We start from the raw sequence: 15,927 nt of genomic DNA, 5'->3' as shown, positions 1-15,927 counted from the left end.
TATCATGGATATTCATAAATAATATTAGTCTGCAGTTTACTTTTTTCCATGATCTTTGTCATATTTAGATATTAATATGATGCTTCCTTTATAAAAACAATTGGGAAGTTTCCTTCATTTTTTATGCTCTGAAATAATTTATAAAGTATTGGGACTATCTCACATTTGAAGGTTTGGTAGAATTCATCTGTGACATAATCTGGGCCTGGTAATTTTTTTGAGAAACATTTCCTTAATGAGGTTCCTATTTCTTCTAAAGAAACTGGTCTACTTAAAACTTCCCTCTCTAAGGCCAGGCACTATGGCTTACGCCTATTATCCCAGCACTTTGGGAGGCCAAGGCAGGCGGCTCACAAGGTCAGGAGATCAAGACCATCCTGGTTAACACGGTGAAACCCCTACTAAAAATACAAAAAAATTTAACCAGGCGTGGTGGTGGGTGCCTGTAGTCCCAGCTACTCGGCAGGCTGACACAGGAGAATGGCGTGAACCCGGGAGGAGGAGCTTGCAGTGAGCCGAGATCGCGCCACTGCACTCCAGCCTGGGCAACACAGCAAGACTCTGTCTCAAAAAAAAAAAAAACTTCCCTCTCTATCAATTTTGTTTAATTCTTTTTATTTTTATTTTTGTAGAGACAAGGTCTGGCTAGGCTGCCCAGACTGGTCTCGAACTTCTTTCCTCAAGCAATCCTCCTGCCTCACCCTCCCAAAGTGCTGAGGTTATCCTGCCTTGACCTCCCAAAGTGCTGGGATTACAGGCATGAGCCACCACACCTGGCCTCCATCAATTTTGGTAATCTGCTTTTCCTATGGAATTTTCCATTTTATCAAGGCTTTCAAATGTATTTGCATAAAGGCCTTCAAAGTCTCTTGTAATTAATTTTTTTCTGTTTCAATTATTTCTTCTCCATTGTCATTTCATACTTTGTACGTTTGTACCTTTTCCTTTTTTCTTCTTGATCATGTTAACTAATGGTTTGTCTACTTTGGTAGTATTTTTCAAAAAAACTTACAATAATTTCAAGAATTTCTGCTACTTAATATATTTCAACTTGTTAGATTCTATTTCAAGAGATCCTGTCATTCCATGCATTCATTTATTCAAGTCAACATCTTCTTGAGTTCCTACTATCTGCCAGGCATTGTGCCAAGGTTAGCACTTACAGGCACATAAATAATGGATACAAAGTGATTGCTGCTACAAGGGAGAAACTTTAAAAAAAAAAAAAAAGCTATTTATGCAGAGAAGGAGCAATAGGATGGAAAGCTGGGGGAATCAGGGATAGGTCAAGAGGGAAGGAGATATTTGGCTGGGTCTTTAAGGATGTCTGCCAATTGCAGAGGGGACAAGGGTAGAGGTGATGGAAGGAGGAAGGGTCAGAAGACATATAGTATCTTAGAGGAACAGCCAGTTGAGGGGGTAGCGTGTGGGCGGAGCTGTCAGTGGCAGGTGATAATGTTGGAGAAACAGGTCTGCCCACGACCACCAGCACTTAGACTAAGGCTTAATGACCTTCAACAGGAAAGTGTGAAGTTATGAAACAGAAGAGTGAAACTGTGACCGGCATCCTGGAATACAAAGAACAGCATGCAGATTGAAGAAGCCAATGAGGAGCCCAGGCAATAATTCAAGCAAGAGAAGATAAGCACCTAAACTGAAGCAGCACCAGTGAGCAAAGGACAAACTCCAGAAACAAGTCAGAGATGACTGATAGGATGCAGGCAGCAACAAAGAGAGGGTCCAAAATGTTGGACCTGAATGTCTGGCTGGCTGGTGATGCTTTAACTGGGATGGAGAAGACATGAAGAACAAGTACTGGGGAAAAGTCAATGGCTCGGTTTTGAGAGAGTCTGAGCTATTTGTAGAACACCAGAGTATAGATGTTCCACAGTTGGCAAAACACAGGTCTAGAGTCCAAGAGCTGGTGGGGTGGGCGGGGTGGGAGATCCACGTTTGAGAGTATCTAGATAAAAGTTTGCCAATGAGATAACTGCCATCTACCAAGCACTTACTACATGCCAGGTATTGTGCTAAGCACTTTGCTACATCCCTTATACATATATTTCCCCTTCACATTGACCCTGCAAGGGAATATTTTTCCCATTTTACAGATGTGGAAACCAAGGTTCAGAGGAATATGCCCACAGTCACAGGGCTGCTCAGTGACAGAACAAGGGTTTGAATTCAGTGCTGATGCTAAATCCTGGGCTCTACAGCATCCCAAAAGGTAAGGTGAGCCCTAAGAGTTATTTGGCAGATGAGGAAATGGGAGAGATCATGATGCATCAAGAGAAGAGGAAGAGGAAGAGAGCTGCGTCCTCTGATCAGGAGTGTGGGGAAGTGTGGAGGTGGGAAGAGGGAAGCTGAAGGAGTTCAAATGCAGCTGTCCCTCAAGTCATTCCTTCCTATGAAGTAGCCCAGTTTATCTGCTGAGGTGAAAGGGACAGGGAGAATGAAGGAGGCTTCAGGAAAGGGTCAGAGACTTGCAGCAGACCCCGTGAGATGCTGGAAAGAACACTGACTGCTAAAGATTCCTGGCAGCACCAAGCACGCAGCTAGGACTGGAAATCATCATTTTGTAATTGAATCAATCAGCAAGGTTGTGTGATTTGCTCTAGACCTGCTCAGCAGGCCTGGGCCATAAGCAGGGGAAACCGAGGATGGGCTAATCTAGGACCGAAAATAATCAGAGAAGAGGCAGTGACCACCGGGGCAAAGGAAGTGAGCGTGGTGTTGAAAGTGCTTGAAGTGACTGACGGTAAAGTCTGGGCCAGGGAGAAGAAATTAAGAGACAGTGGATAAGCCTTAAGAAGATAGAGGACAGGAAGGAAAGGAGAACTTGATGGAATGAAAAAAATAAGTTTAATGGGAATGTAGGACTGTGAAAACTAGGGTTTTGAGCAGAGTAAAGTTTCAGAGTTCAAGATTTCAGGGATGGGGAAATTCTGTAGAGTAAGTTCCAAGTGTGGCCTCAGTATGTGGCCTTGTTGAACTGGCATGGAGGAGGACAATCATTACAGTGGGGACAGTCCAGGAACTGGGAGGCTAGACTATGGATCCTGAAATCCTGTCTAGAGAATGGTAGAGACTAAAGGTGCTGATGCTATTTAGTATTCTGCCCAGATTCATGTAACTTTATTCTTTTTACTTTTGTTTAACTTTTATTTTTTGTAGAGATGGAGTCCTGCTATGTTGCCCAGGCTAGCCTTGAACTCCTGGCCTCAAGCCATCCTCCTGCCTTGGCCTCCCAAAGCACTGGGATTATAGGTGTGATCAACCACACCCAGCCTTCACATAACTTTAAAAACTAGTATGTTTTCAATTAAATCATTGATGAAAAAAATTTAATTGAAGATAAGCCTTTGGCATGTCATCACTGTGTCTGCATGCTGACATGAATCTGTTAAATGGCATCTAACAGAGTGATAAGAGATTCACAAGTGAGCAGGGCTATTCTTATCCATAGGTGAAGGGTTTCACTGCCCTTCCCTAGGTCACTGCCTCTCCCTGTAGGTCCTATCTGGGGAGTCAACCACTAAACTGAGTGTCTATCTCCTTTTGACCTAAAGATATCTGTCCAAGGGGAAGGCAAGACCTTGTTCCTGCTATAAATGCTCACCACTGGCTCTGAAGAAACTGATTTGAGGACAAAGTAGACACTTGTGAGGGCCAGCCATGCCATCCACTTCTCCCACAAAGATGCTTATCTTCAAAGAGGCCTGTGGGGCAAGCCTGGGCCCTGAGTGGTTCTGCTACTTGGTTTGAACAACATATTACAGCTTCTCCTTCTGCAGCAGGTGAAACACCATATACCCTCTGTAAGAGGCTGTTTATTCTCTGGGAGCTGGATTAGAAGTTTCTCCTTCTCCTCCCCTTTGCCCTCCTTCTCTTCTACTTCTCTTTGCCTCATAGTCTTTTTTTAAACATCCCTAATTCTTGGTCTGTTTCCAACAGACCATGAGAGGCACAGAAGCACCATGATCAAATTCCAACCAGGCCCAGAGGAAAGGGCATGGTGATTTACCAGACAGAAACTAGAATGGTGGTTGCCAGGGGTTAGAGGAAGGGAAGAATGGGAAATTAGTGTTCAGTGGATACAGGGTTTCGGTTTTGCAAGGTAAAATGAATTCTGTGGATCGATGGTAGCACAATCATATGAATCTACTTAATGCCATTGAATTCTATATATAAAAATGGTTAAGATGGTAAATTGTATGTTATCTATATTTTACCACAATATTTTTTTAAAAAACAATAATTCCTGGAATTCATCTAGCCATTAAAAATAATGATCATTCAGACTTGGTAGCAACATGGATAAAAAGGCTTATGACAGTGTGAAGTTTTATTAAAGTGGGGCAAAAAATACTACATATAACTGTAATTATTTAAAACAAATCCATAGAAATAGTGAGGAAAACTGGCAGGAAATACATCAAAGTGCTAATAAAGGATGTGTGAGGCGGTACATGCTTCCCCCAACCTCCCTTTTCTATATTTTAAAAAGTTTATATGGGTAAAACTTTTATTATAAAAAATTGTTTCTAATATTTAAAAATGTTTAAAACAAAGCAGATTCTTTCCTGGCCATAGAGGTTTTGTCACATAGCTTCACGTCCCTAGTAGACACTGAGAGAAATTTATACTGAAGAGTTATTGGTTTTTCATTTTTTTCAACACTTCATATCGTTTATTAATACACTCTACATTAGATCTAAAATCTGCAGTTTCTAAGCACACCATGTTTAGATCTTTCAGATCTTTCTGCAGTTTTAGGTTATTTCTACGGAGATACCTTTAAGTGAATGAATAATACATTCTATAATTCCTGAAAATATAGTACAGAGTGAAATGATTTAAATATAATTTAGGCACATATTGATTATGAAAATAGATTATTTCTCAATACAATACTTCTCTGTCTTGGTAAAAATAATAAAGCAAAGAAAATAATTCATTTCTGAAGTTGCTTTCCTTCACTTGTAAAGGTCTGATCTCCTCCCACTATGCATATGTACCCTTTACTGTTAAGGAAAGCTTTGCATATGTAGATATAGAAGAATAAGCTACATAAATACTAAAGATATGGCATTCCCCCAAAGGAGTCACAGGTGGTTTTCAATGATTCCTTGCCTCATGTTGATGAGTCTGTAGAATTCAGAACCCATTTGGACACAGCTAATATCCCTGCTCTTAGGGTAGAAATAAGGACACCAGGTCATTGGTAGGGAGGTACAGGCCCTTCCTCTGCTGCTGCAGAAAGATAATGACTTAGGAAAATTGGGCTAAAATTTGTTTAAAAAAAAAACAAAAAATATAAGTAAAAGAATCACAGGTGCTGACTGATTGGTATTACATTTTGGACCAGCCAAATGCCTTTATTTTTACTTTATATATCTTTTTTGGTGGCTGTAATCAAATGTGTGTTTAAAATTCCTCATTCCCAGGCCGGGCGCAGTGGCTCACGCCTGTAATCTCAGCACTTTGGGAGGCCGAGGCGGGCTGATCACGAGGTCAGGAGATCGAGACCATCCTGGCTCACATGGTGAAACCCCGTCTCTACTAAAAACACAAAAAAATTAGCCAGGCGTGGTGGCGGGCACCTGTAGTCCCAGCTACTCGGGAGGCTGAGGCAGGAGAACGGCATGAACCCGGGAGGTGGGGCTTGCAGTGAGCCTAGGTCGCACCACTGCACTCCAGCCTGGGCAACAGAGCGAGACTCTGTCTCAAAAAAAAAAAAAAAAAAAATTCCTCATTCCCCACTGTAGGGTTCTAGCTGCAATTATATTACATTGCCTTTTAGCAGACAACTCTACCATATTCATTCATATAAGCTTTGATTGCAGTAGCTCTGGATTTAGTATCTATTTCTAAGCTGGCCCTATGTAAACTTTGGTATTTGAATTAAATGAATATTAATGATGCACCTTGGTTTTTTGGTTTTGAAGTATCTTCCTATGCTTGTGATGATTGTATGAGAAAACTAGGTTAACAGTGTAAACAGATAGAATTGCTTGGTCTGGTGTTGAGTGGAACTTGCCTAGAATGAAATTCTGAGAAATTCTCATTTGTAAGTGTTGTAATGATAGGTAAGTTCTTCCTCCATCCAGAGTTCTACTGTACCTTTGGAATGAGTGACGTACAACAACGTCTTTCTTTCCACTCTGTTTCAATCAGTAAGAACTGGATATTACTTTAATTTGGCTGCTGTTTTGTCCTAAAACGTAAACATTGTAAAAATGAACCTGAAAAGAGTCTTAGGGAGTCTGATCTCACCATATTCATACAGTGTGACAGGTATTTAAAGAGGGGAGGCATCGCTAAAGCTATTTATAAACCTGAACAACCTTTACCAAGTTTTCATAAAGTTTTAACAATTTAAATATCCATACTGCACTAGTTATTCAATAAATATAATTGCATATGTTGTGCTTTCCATAAATTAAAATCCTCAAACGCATCTCAAACCAAGATGGTATTTCCACATCATGCCTATTTAAAAGCAAATATAATAGATACTATTCCTGGTCATAAAACTAGGTAAACCCTCCTACCCTGTTCAAAAAGCAGCAATATCTAGTTTCCCTACATCTATTAAATGAGTGTTTTTCTGTTAAAAATCAGAAGATGGAAAAAATGTCAGTTTTTTCCCTTATGCACCGCTGAGAACAAGCATAATCCTCTAAATGTTTTTTTCAAATTTCCTTATAGTGTTATTTCTTCTAGACAACTGAGTGGGTGGAGAAAGAAAAGTGATAAGGAAAACATTTTCATCTTGTAGATCTTCCTCCAGCCCCTAAAATTTCTCATCTGACACTTTGTGACATGTATAGTGGTGTCAGCATCTCTTCAAATATAGCTTCCTTCACGTTGGACCCTCTCAGGTTGGCTTCTTGAAGATCACACCCACACAGATCACAGTTCTCTAAATCAGTTCCTGCCAGAGTCGCTCCTCTGAGGTTACAGTTCTTCAATTTTGCATTTTTTAATGTAGCCATTCTCAGGTTAATTCCTGTCATCTGACTTCCTTCCATATCTACACCTTCCATATCTACACCTTCTAAATTGGCTTTAAGACCAGAAGGATCCTCAAAATTACACAGTTTCAGGGATGCTCCTTCTGCATTAGAACAGAGCATCTTTTTATATATATACTTTAAGTTCTAGGGTACATGTGCACAACGTGCAGGTTTGTTACATATGTACACATGTGCCATGTTGGTGTGCTGCACCCATTAACTCATCATTTACATTAGGTATATCCCCTAATGCTATCCCTCCCTGCTCCCCCCACCCCACGACAGGCCCCAGTGTGTGATGTTCCCCATCTTGTGTCCAAGTGTTCTCATTGTTCAATTCCCACCTATGAGTGAGAATCTGCGGTATTTGGTTTTCTGTCCTTGCAATAGTTTGCTCAGAGTGATAGTTTCCAGCTTCATCCATGTCCCTGCAAAGGACATGAACTCATCCTTTTTTATGGTTGCATAGTATTCCATGGTGTATATGTGCCACATTTTCTTAATCCAGTCTATCATTGATGGACATTTGGGTTGGTTCCAAGACTTTGCTATTGTGAATAGTGCCACAATAAACATAGGTGTGCATGTGTCTTTATAGCAGCATGATTTATAATCCTTTGGGTATATGCCCAGTAATGGCATGGCTGGGTCAAATGGTATTTCTAGTTCCAGATCCTTGAGGAATCGCCACTCTGTCTTCCACAATGGTTGAACTAGTTTACACTCCCACCAACAGTGTAAAAGTGTTCCTATTTCTCCACATCCTCTCCAGCACCTGTTGTTTCCTGACTTTTTAATGATCGTCATTCTAACTGGTGTGAGATGGTATCTCATTGTGGTTTTGATTTGTATTTCTCTGATAGCCAGCGACGATGAGCGTTTTTTCATGTGTCTGGCTACATAAATGTCTTCTTTTGAGAAGTATCTGTTCGTATCCTTTGCCCACTTTTTGATGGGGTTGTTTGATTTTTTTCTTGTAAATTTGTTTAAGTTCTTTGTAGATTCTGGATATTAGCCCTTTGTCAGATGGGTAGACTGCAAAAATTTTCTCCCATTCTGTAGGTTGCCTAGAACAGAGCATCTTGACTCCTGGATATTAGCACAGTCAAGCACTGATCCAGAGAGATGAGCTCGTTCAAGATTTGCACAGCAAAGATTTGCACGTGCAAGATTACAGTGGCTTAAATTGGCCATTTTGAAGTGAATGTATCGAAGGTCCAAACAAGAAAGATCGGCACCACTGAAGTTCAAACCCTGGCATCACAGTTCTGACTTGGTTGGAGTTGCTAGTAAAAATCGAACAAATTCCTTTCGGGATATTGGTTAATGATCCTCCGGTGGTTGAGAATTCTTTATTGCCACTTCTAGGTGTTCAATCAATGAGTCAATACCAAAAAATCTTGCTTCTTCTAACACACCTAATAAATTAATGCTATCATTTACAATGAGCTGTCCATGACGCAAGTAGTTCAAAATGGGTTCAAAGTACTCAGGACTTCAGTCAGTTAAGAAAGCTCCTCTATGATCTTCCTTATTTCCCCAGACACCTTTGTCCTTAAACATGTGCGCCAGCATACTGTCAGGTTCTTTATTCACTAAAGTGCTCCGTGTAGTTGTAAAGTACCGCCCTCCAACATTTAATGTCACCCAGTCTGTGTGGAATCCTAACAGTCCTTCAGGAGGCTTAGAATCTGTCTGAGGATCAATAAATGGCTCTCTTTCACAAACAAACAAAACATCATCATCCCTGTTCAAAGCAATATCATCAATCAGTCCACCTTTCCCATTATACACACTGGTGGCTTTTATGCCGAGTTTACTGCTGGCCACAGAAAGCAAATCAGATAAAGTTCCATATACAGCAACCACCTTTCCGTTCTTGGGGCTGCCATTCAGGAACAGGGTCATCCGCCTCATCATGCTGCCCCCGCTGGGTCCTGAGTGGGCCGCCACCCTCCCACCTGGTCCTCCTCCCACCTTTTTCTCATCCCGTTCTTCCCTTCCCTCCACCCACTTGGATTCGCCTCCCTTCGCCACCTTTCTGCCCTTGGGGACACACCACACACATGCACTCTGTCCCACACCCAGGGCTCGGTCAGTCCTCCTTCCCACCCTGCCCCTAGGCTCCTCAGCCTGCCTGGGTTTTTCATTTATTGGCATCGATTTATTGAATACTATTTAGGTGCAGACCACTGTTACAGGTAGTGGGGATACAGGATGAACTAGAAAAAGTCTCTACCCTCATCAAATTACATTCTAGTGGGGGAACAGAGCTTAACACTCAAATAACAAATAAAAAATACCAGACACTGATAACACTGTGTAGAGAATTAAAATAGGTAATTGTAATTAATACAGTCAGCCCTCCATATCCATAGATTCCACATCTGTGGATTCAACCAATCTCTTGAGTCAAAAATATTGTGGGAAAAAAATGCCACAAAGTTCTGCAAAGCAAAACTTGAATTTGCTGAGTACTAAGACAAATCCATGGGAATGAAGTATGTGTAAGCAATGTATTAAGTATTATAGAGTAATCTAGAGATGATTTAAAAGATATGGGAGGATATATGTAGGTTAAAAGCAAATAAATGCATTTTATATAAGGGAATTCAGCATACTTGGATTCTGGTATTTAGGGGGGTCCTCTAACCAATGCCCTGTGAATACTGAGGGATGACTGTGTTGGCATTTTTATGTTGGGAGATCAGGAAAGGCTCAAAGGACATGAGATTTGAGTTGACATCTGAATGAAAAGACCAGTCTTGGGAAGATTAGGGAACATAGGTGAGAGAACTAATGCTAAGATGCTGAGAAGATACAACTGTGACCAGTCTGAGGAACTGAAAGAGACCATGTGTCTGGCAAGTGCTGGGTGAGGGAGAGAGTGGTATGAGGAGACATTGCCCTTCCTTCAGGAACTTGTGGGGAAACAGCTCAGTCATCACACTGACAGCTTCTGACACCTCTCTTCTTTTGGTACAAACCACAGAGGGCTTCAAATTTACAATAGTCTACAGAGCAGAAAAAGCAGGACATTTTGTTTAAAAAGTCTCCTTTTTTCTCCTCTAGGCTATAGTTTCTTTATCTGTAATCAAAGGGATGGAATGGCAATATTAACCTCACAGAGGAAGCAGATATTAATGCATATTCCACAGGACCAGCCCATGCCAAGAAATCCAAGTTGTTCTCCAAAATCAAGGCTTACTTATCCTTCCCAAACTCGAATTTCCCAGGTCCAGTTCGAAGTAGAGAGCCATTGAGCCACTTAGGAAAATGTCCCCAGACTCGAGCAGAGATGCCCCGTGGAGCCTCTTCCACTGTGGTCAGCAGCGGTGCAACACATGGCAGACCCCGACACTGCCCAAAGACAGCTTTTTTCTGAGGAGTATTTCCCATGTACCTTTTGAAAACTGTGCAGAGGAAACCAAAAGCACAAAAAATATTTTACCAAATCTTCTATAAACTTGCCTGTTTCCCACAGATAATAATATTATCAACTGGCAGCTTGAGGGAAACGTAAACCTAACACCAAATACAGTCTCCAAATTTCTTCTCTCTCCTTCCTCATTCCCAGACTATCAACGCTTTGGTTCTCCATTTTCAACCCACAACAATTCTTCTATTTTTTGTAGTACTAATCTGCCTAAGAACTAACTTAGGATTACTAGTCTGCCTAAGATCTAACTTACGACTTCAATTAGTATTTTTATCATTTCCCATAGTTGAACAATGCCTGTCTTTTTACAAGAATAAATCTACATGCCAACCCCAGATGTGCTAAGAGCAACCTCATTGTTATAAAAATGACCACCACCCAATATTATCCAATTATATTGACCCCAGTAATTTAGATATACCAGAATGTGATTCCAAAGATTTCATAGCGATTCCTGTGAATTTAATAAGATCCTAAATTTAATTCCTTTTATTTTAATGGCATATACATGAAAATACAAGGCATTTTCCAGTAGAAGGGTGTCAAAAATTAAATTATGCAGTGATATCCAGTCTGAAATTACCTAAAGTGCAAAAGGCACAAGAAGTAAAAATCATTGCTGTATAATAAGGAACTGAAACTTTTCCCTATTATTTTAACATTACTGAGTGTTCACAAGGCAGTACTGCCTAACATAGAGGGGTGGTCAAATAAATAATTAAGTGCTATAAAATAGAATTCTTTATCTCATAAAAGTTTAAGAGCGATTCAGAAATCTAGGCTAGAAAAATGAGCTAACATATAGGGACACTATTACTCTTAAGAAGTGAGATTTGCATTCTTTTAGCAAGTTATTACTATCCCATTTCTTCCAAATCTTTCAAAAATTCAGCTTGAAGCACATGAGACATTCTACTCCCCTATATGACATGTAACAATTGAGTCAAACCTAATTCTTTACTGATTTTTCAAATAAAATTCTCTTTCACCCTGAATGTCTTTCCCAATGTCCTTTTCTCTAGTTCTAAGAAAATTCCAGCGGGGCACGGTGGTTCACGTCTGTAATCCCAGCACTTTGGGAGGCCAAGGCAGGTGGATCACCTGAGGTCAGGAGTTCAAGACCGGTCTGGCCAACATAATGAAAGCCCATCTCTACTAAAAATACAAAAAAAAAATTAGCCGGGCATGGTGGCGGACCCCTGTAATCCCAGCTACTCAGGAGCTGAGGCAGGAGAATCGCTTGAACCCAGGAGACAAAGGTTGCAGTGAGCCGAGATCGCAGCACTGCACTCCAGCCTGGGCAACAAGGGCGAAACTTCGTCTCAAAAAAAAAAAAAAAATTCCATTAATTGGTCAAGGTCTATCTCCAGTGTTACAGTACTTCCCTTAAGAGACAGCACAGTGTAATATTTAAGGGTGTGAACTGGGGCTCTACCTGGCTCCAGACTGGTTGGTTTCAAATATGCCCTCTCACAAATAAGAAGCCTTGAGAAAGACACTTATCACCTGTCTGTGGTCTGTTTCCTCTTTTCTAAGATGGGGATAATGATAATTCATATTACTTCTAAGGCTATAAGTAATAAATGAGTTAGTTTATATAAAGCTTTTAGAACAGAATCCTCAAAAAATGCTATTATTATATTTACATAGCTTTTAATGATCAGTCCAATAAGGTGTAATATCTTCTTTATTTTATTCATTTGACAAAGTACTTGGTACTGCTGAGGATAAAAAGCACTAGAACCCTGAAATAAAAGAACTGACTGCCTAGTAAACAGATCACTGATACTATGTTTTATTTCAGCATTGTTTCTCAGAGTCTGGAATGAGGACTACTTGCAAAAGAAATACCTGGTGTTACTGCTAAAATGCAGTTTCCTGGACTCAATTCTAGTCCTAATAAATCAGAATCTCTGGGGAAGGACAAGCAGGTATTCTTAAGCATACTAAAATCTGGGAACTACAGTATCAGAAGTACAAAGAGGATGCTTTGAAAAGATAAGGAAACTCTCAGGTATTTATCTTACTCTACTTTTATTAACATTATGCATATTTATCTTATTCTCAGATTAAAATAAATTCCCTAAGGTCAGGTATGTAATTTACTCATCTTACTTTTTTAAGTAAATTGAATGGCCTGATTGGGCATTTGTCTAAGTAGAGATACATGAATTTAAAGCATTTTACATTGTAGAAAATATTTACATGTCTATATGTTGTATACTCTATAGCATGTTGTTGGTAATCTGCTACATGCTCTTCAAAGTTTCCATAGAATTTGACATTAACACTTTCTTAAACTCCTTTCTATTCGTAGCTTCTGAGACATTGTCCTATTCTAACTTTCCTGCTGCCCTATAACTACTCTCTGCATTCTGCTAGTTTTATTACTTATTAGCTGACAACCTTGAGCAAGTTACTTAATGTCACTGAGCCTCAGGTTTTTCAATGATAAAATGGAAATAAAAGGAGGTTAATACTTCCTGTTTATGTCTATTGTCATAATCAAATATAAAGATAGTGGATGCTTTCCAAATGTTAATTCCCTTTATGGGCTTCTTGTCCCCCTTATCACTTCATGAATGTTCCTAAGGTCCTACCGTGGATCTTTAATCTCAGCACTCTCCCTTGGCAATCTCAGCTAGTCTCTTAATTTCATCAATTACTTCTTGCAGGTGACTTTCAACATGTCAAAATAGAATGTTTAATTTCCCCCGCCCAAATCAATTTTCTTCATCTAGGATATTTCCCAACTCCTTCAGATGAAATTCACTCACCTAACTCATCCTTCAAGATCCAGTTTCCATGTCATTTGCTTTATAAACACAGCATTCCCCTTACCTACAGCAAGAACTGATTCTCCTTAGTCTGAACTCACAGCATCTGTTGATAGCTCTCATATGGACCTTATCTTATCTGTCTTGTATGATAAATGATACTACCAGTACTCCTTGAGTACAGGGTCTGGTGTTTGTCTCCCCTCTCCTTCCAGTACGTAATACATTCCCTTGCATACTGCAAACATTAAATTACTACATTAAGTAATTTTAAAATGTATAGTGCATATTAGTATGATTTCTGAAAGCTCTAGATCAGCCAATTTCTATACATAAAATCATGTAACAATGGTAACTATAATAGAAGGCTATAAAACAATAAATGAGTTTTAAGGCAGTCCCCGCAAAATGCAAATAGAGAAACCAAACAATTACATTAGAACGTGTGGCAGTGATTTTTCAATTTAGAAAAGCCTAAATATTGAATATTATTCTTATTGCAAATCCCAAAGAATCCCAAGCCCCTGAATCCTGCCCTAAATATTGCATAAAATATACAAATGTGAAGGCTGTTTCCCTGACCATGAAGAAACAATCCTAACTCAGCCTTCTTTAACTTCCGGGACTCTGCGGAATTGCTATCTCCTCTGAGCCACACAGGACGCAAAGCTTCAGAAGCTCCCAGCAATCTTCAGGAAAGAGGCACAGAATTCTAAGCGCAGACTGGCAAGAGGAGGAGGATGAGGAAGAGAAAGGGGCAAACCCTCTACCTGGGAGCCGGTGCACCATCACAGGAAGGAAATCCACTGCAGTGGCAGAAAGACTCCTGATAAAATGGAGAAAGACTCAAAAAAACATTTTTGTATTGAGCAGATCCCGTGATTTCCAAATCCTCTCACACTGGCAGTTTTGAGTACTACTAAACAGTGAACACGCACAGAACTGCCTGGACTGTCCCTCCCTCACTGACAGGTCAAAGAGAGGAGGCGGCTTAAGGGGCGGGGCTTATTCCCATGACAACCGTCCAAACACCCTATCTATAATAAGTAGCGGTTTGAAATATTAAAATTAGACCACCAATAGTGGTCTCCCCCTCCCTAAAATTTTCTTTTTCAAAACTGTTCTCACACTATAGTTAAGTCCGTTTATCCTGATGCACAGCATCAATTTTATTATGCCACTCTTCTGGAAGATTCCGACACAGAATAAAGTCCGAATTTAGACTGCCACTAGAGGACTCTACAATCTGGCAACAATTTACCTTTCATCCTTTTTCTCTGCCTTTAAATCACTTCATCCTTCCTTTTCTTTTCTATTCATTAATTTTACAGAACATTTTCTGACAATCTAGCATGAGTGAAAGTATGCCCTTAAAATGTATATGACTTTATTAATTTAACATTTTTAGCACCAATGTAGCAAATACTGTGCTACAAAGTAAGAATACCAAGAAACAAGATTGTCCCTGCTCTCCAGGAGTTTAGACCATACACTATTCCCCTTCATGAATTATCATCCCAGCAAAGTGACTAACATACCATGATGTTTGTCCTTCTGTGCCACTGAAGAAACTTTTCCCGTGCCTGAAATATCCCCTTTCCTTTTCAAAAATCCAATTTAAAATCTACCTCTCTGACTCCCTTACCAAAAGGTCCTCTAGTAACTCCCACAGCACTGCCACAGAGTTGCTTTTAACATTAACATGTTTTCCTAGCAAAATTGTATTTCAAGAAAGAAGTGGTTAAAATTGTCAGAAGGGAGTGTCTTAATATACATATAGCAGAGTACAAAGATGGTTCGGTATATATTTTGATTAGTAATCAATGAAAAGTAACTTATAAATTTGTGAGACTTTATTGAAATAGTAAAGAGTAACATTATAAGTGTAAATTAAAGGGCAATGGTATTCCTGCAATAGCATTTCTCCAGTTGTGAGATAATTATTATTTTTTTTAATTTTTTTTTTTTTGAGACAGAGTCTCACTCTATCACCCAGGCTGGAGTAGAGTGGCACAATCTCAGTTCACTGCAACTCTGCATCCCGGGTTCAAGTGATTCTCCTATCTCAGCCTCCTGAGTAGCTGGGACTACAGGTGTACGCCACCATACCCGGCTACTTTTTTTTATTATTATTAGAGACAGGGTTTCGCCATGTTGGCCAGGCTGGTCTCGAACTCTTAACCTCAAGTGATCTGCCTGCCTCAGCCTCTCAAACTGCTGGGATTACAGGTGTAAGCCACCATGCCTGGCCAAGAGAATTACTCTTGTCTACATGGATGGTACCAAAGCCATCCAAATTTGATTTAAAAAATAAGCCTTCATGATTAGGCTTTCAGGCACCTTTATACTACAAGGTATAACAATTCTGAACAGTGCTGAACAGTAAACACATTGTGACTTAAAATCAGTTCTCCAGTCTTAATCATATCAAATGAAATGATCAAATCAATTTTCTGAACCTGCAAAGGGAAGAACTATTAAACAATGGTGATACCATCAGGATATAACAAGCATATTATGAAATCTAGTCTGAAACAATCTGTTGGCCTTATTTTTCATATTAGTAATAAATGCTTAGAAAAAGAACATTTCTTAATGATGGTGGGTCGAAATCCAGATGACATGTCGTATTAACTCACAAATCTTCTGGTTGTATTTAGTTTTAAAAAATTTCCTTTTGGCCGGGCGCAGT

At 39.8% G+C, this 15,927-nt stretch overlaps 1 protein-coding gene and 1 pseudogene across 2 annotated transcripts in view; both read right to left on the bottom strand.

The window, feature by feature from the left end:
• BCO2 (beta-carotene oxygenase 2) overlaps positions 1-14,166 on the bottom strand; it is a 42,840-nt gene extending 28,674 nt beyond the window's left edge. The window contains exons 1-2 of one of the 2 annotated variants that reach the window (XM_054440279.2): positions 14,006-14,166; positions 10,228-10,432 (exon numbers count right to left, since the gene is read on the bottom strand). In XM_054440279.2, coding sequence (XP_054296254.2) covers positions 10,228-10,432; positions 14,006-14,024 — 224 coding nt within the window. In that variant the 5' untranslated portion in view covers positions 14,025-14,166. Of the gene's footprint in view, positions 1-10,140; positions 10,203-10,227; positions 10,433-14,005 lie in introns of those variants that run through there. The other variant, XM_054440280.2, reaches the window with a different exon arrangement.
• Positions 3,177-9,190, bottom strand: LOC129008264 (BTB/POZ domain-containing protein KCTD9-like; annotated as a pseudogene).
• Positions 14,167-15,927: the final 1,761 nt, after the last annotated feature.

This window comes from Pongo pygmaeus, chromosome 9 (genome assembly GCF_028885625.2).
Source record: "Pongo pygmaeus isolate AG05252 chromosome 9, NHGRI_mPonPyg2-v2.0_pri, whole genome shotgun sequence".
Taxonomy (NCBI): Eukaryota; Metazoa; Chordata; class Mammalia; order Primates; family Hominidae; genus Pongo; species Pongo pygmaeus.
The sequence above is the reverse complement of the archived record's forward strand: the minus strand, read 5'-3'. Positions and strand labels throughout refer to the sequence as shown.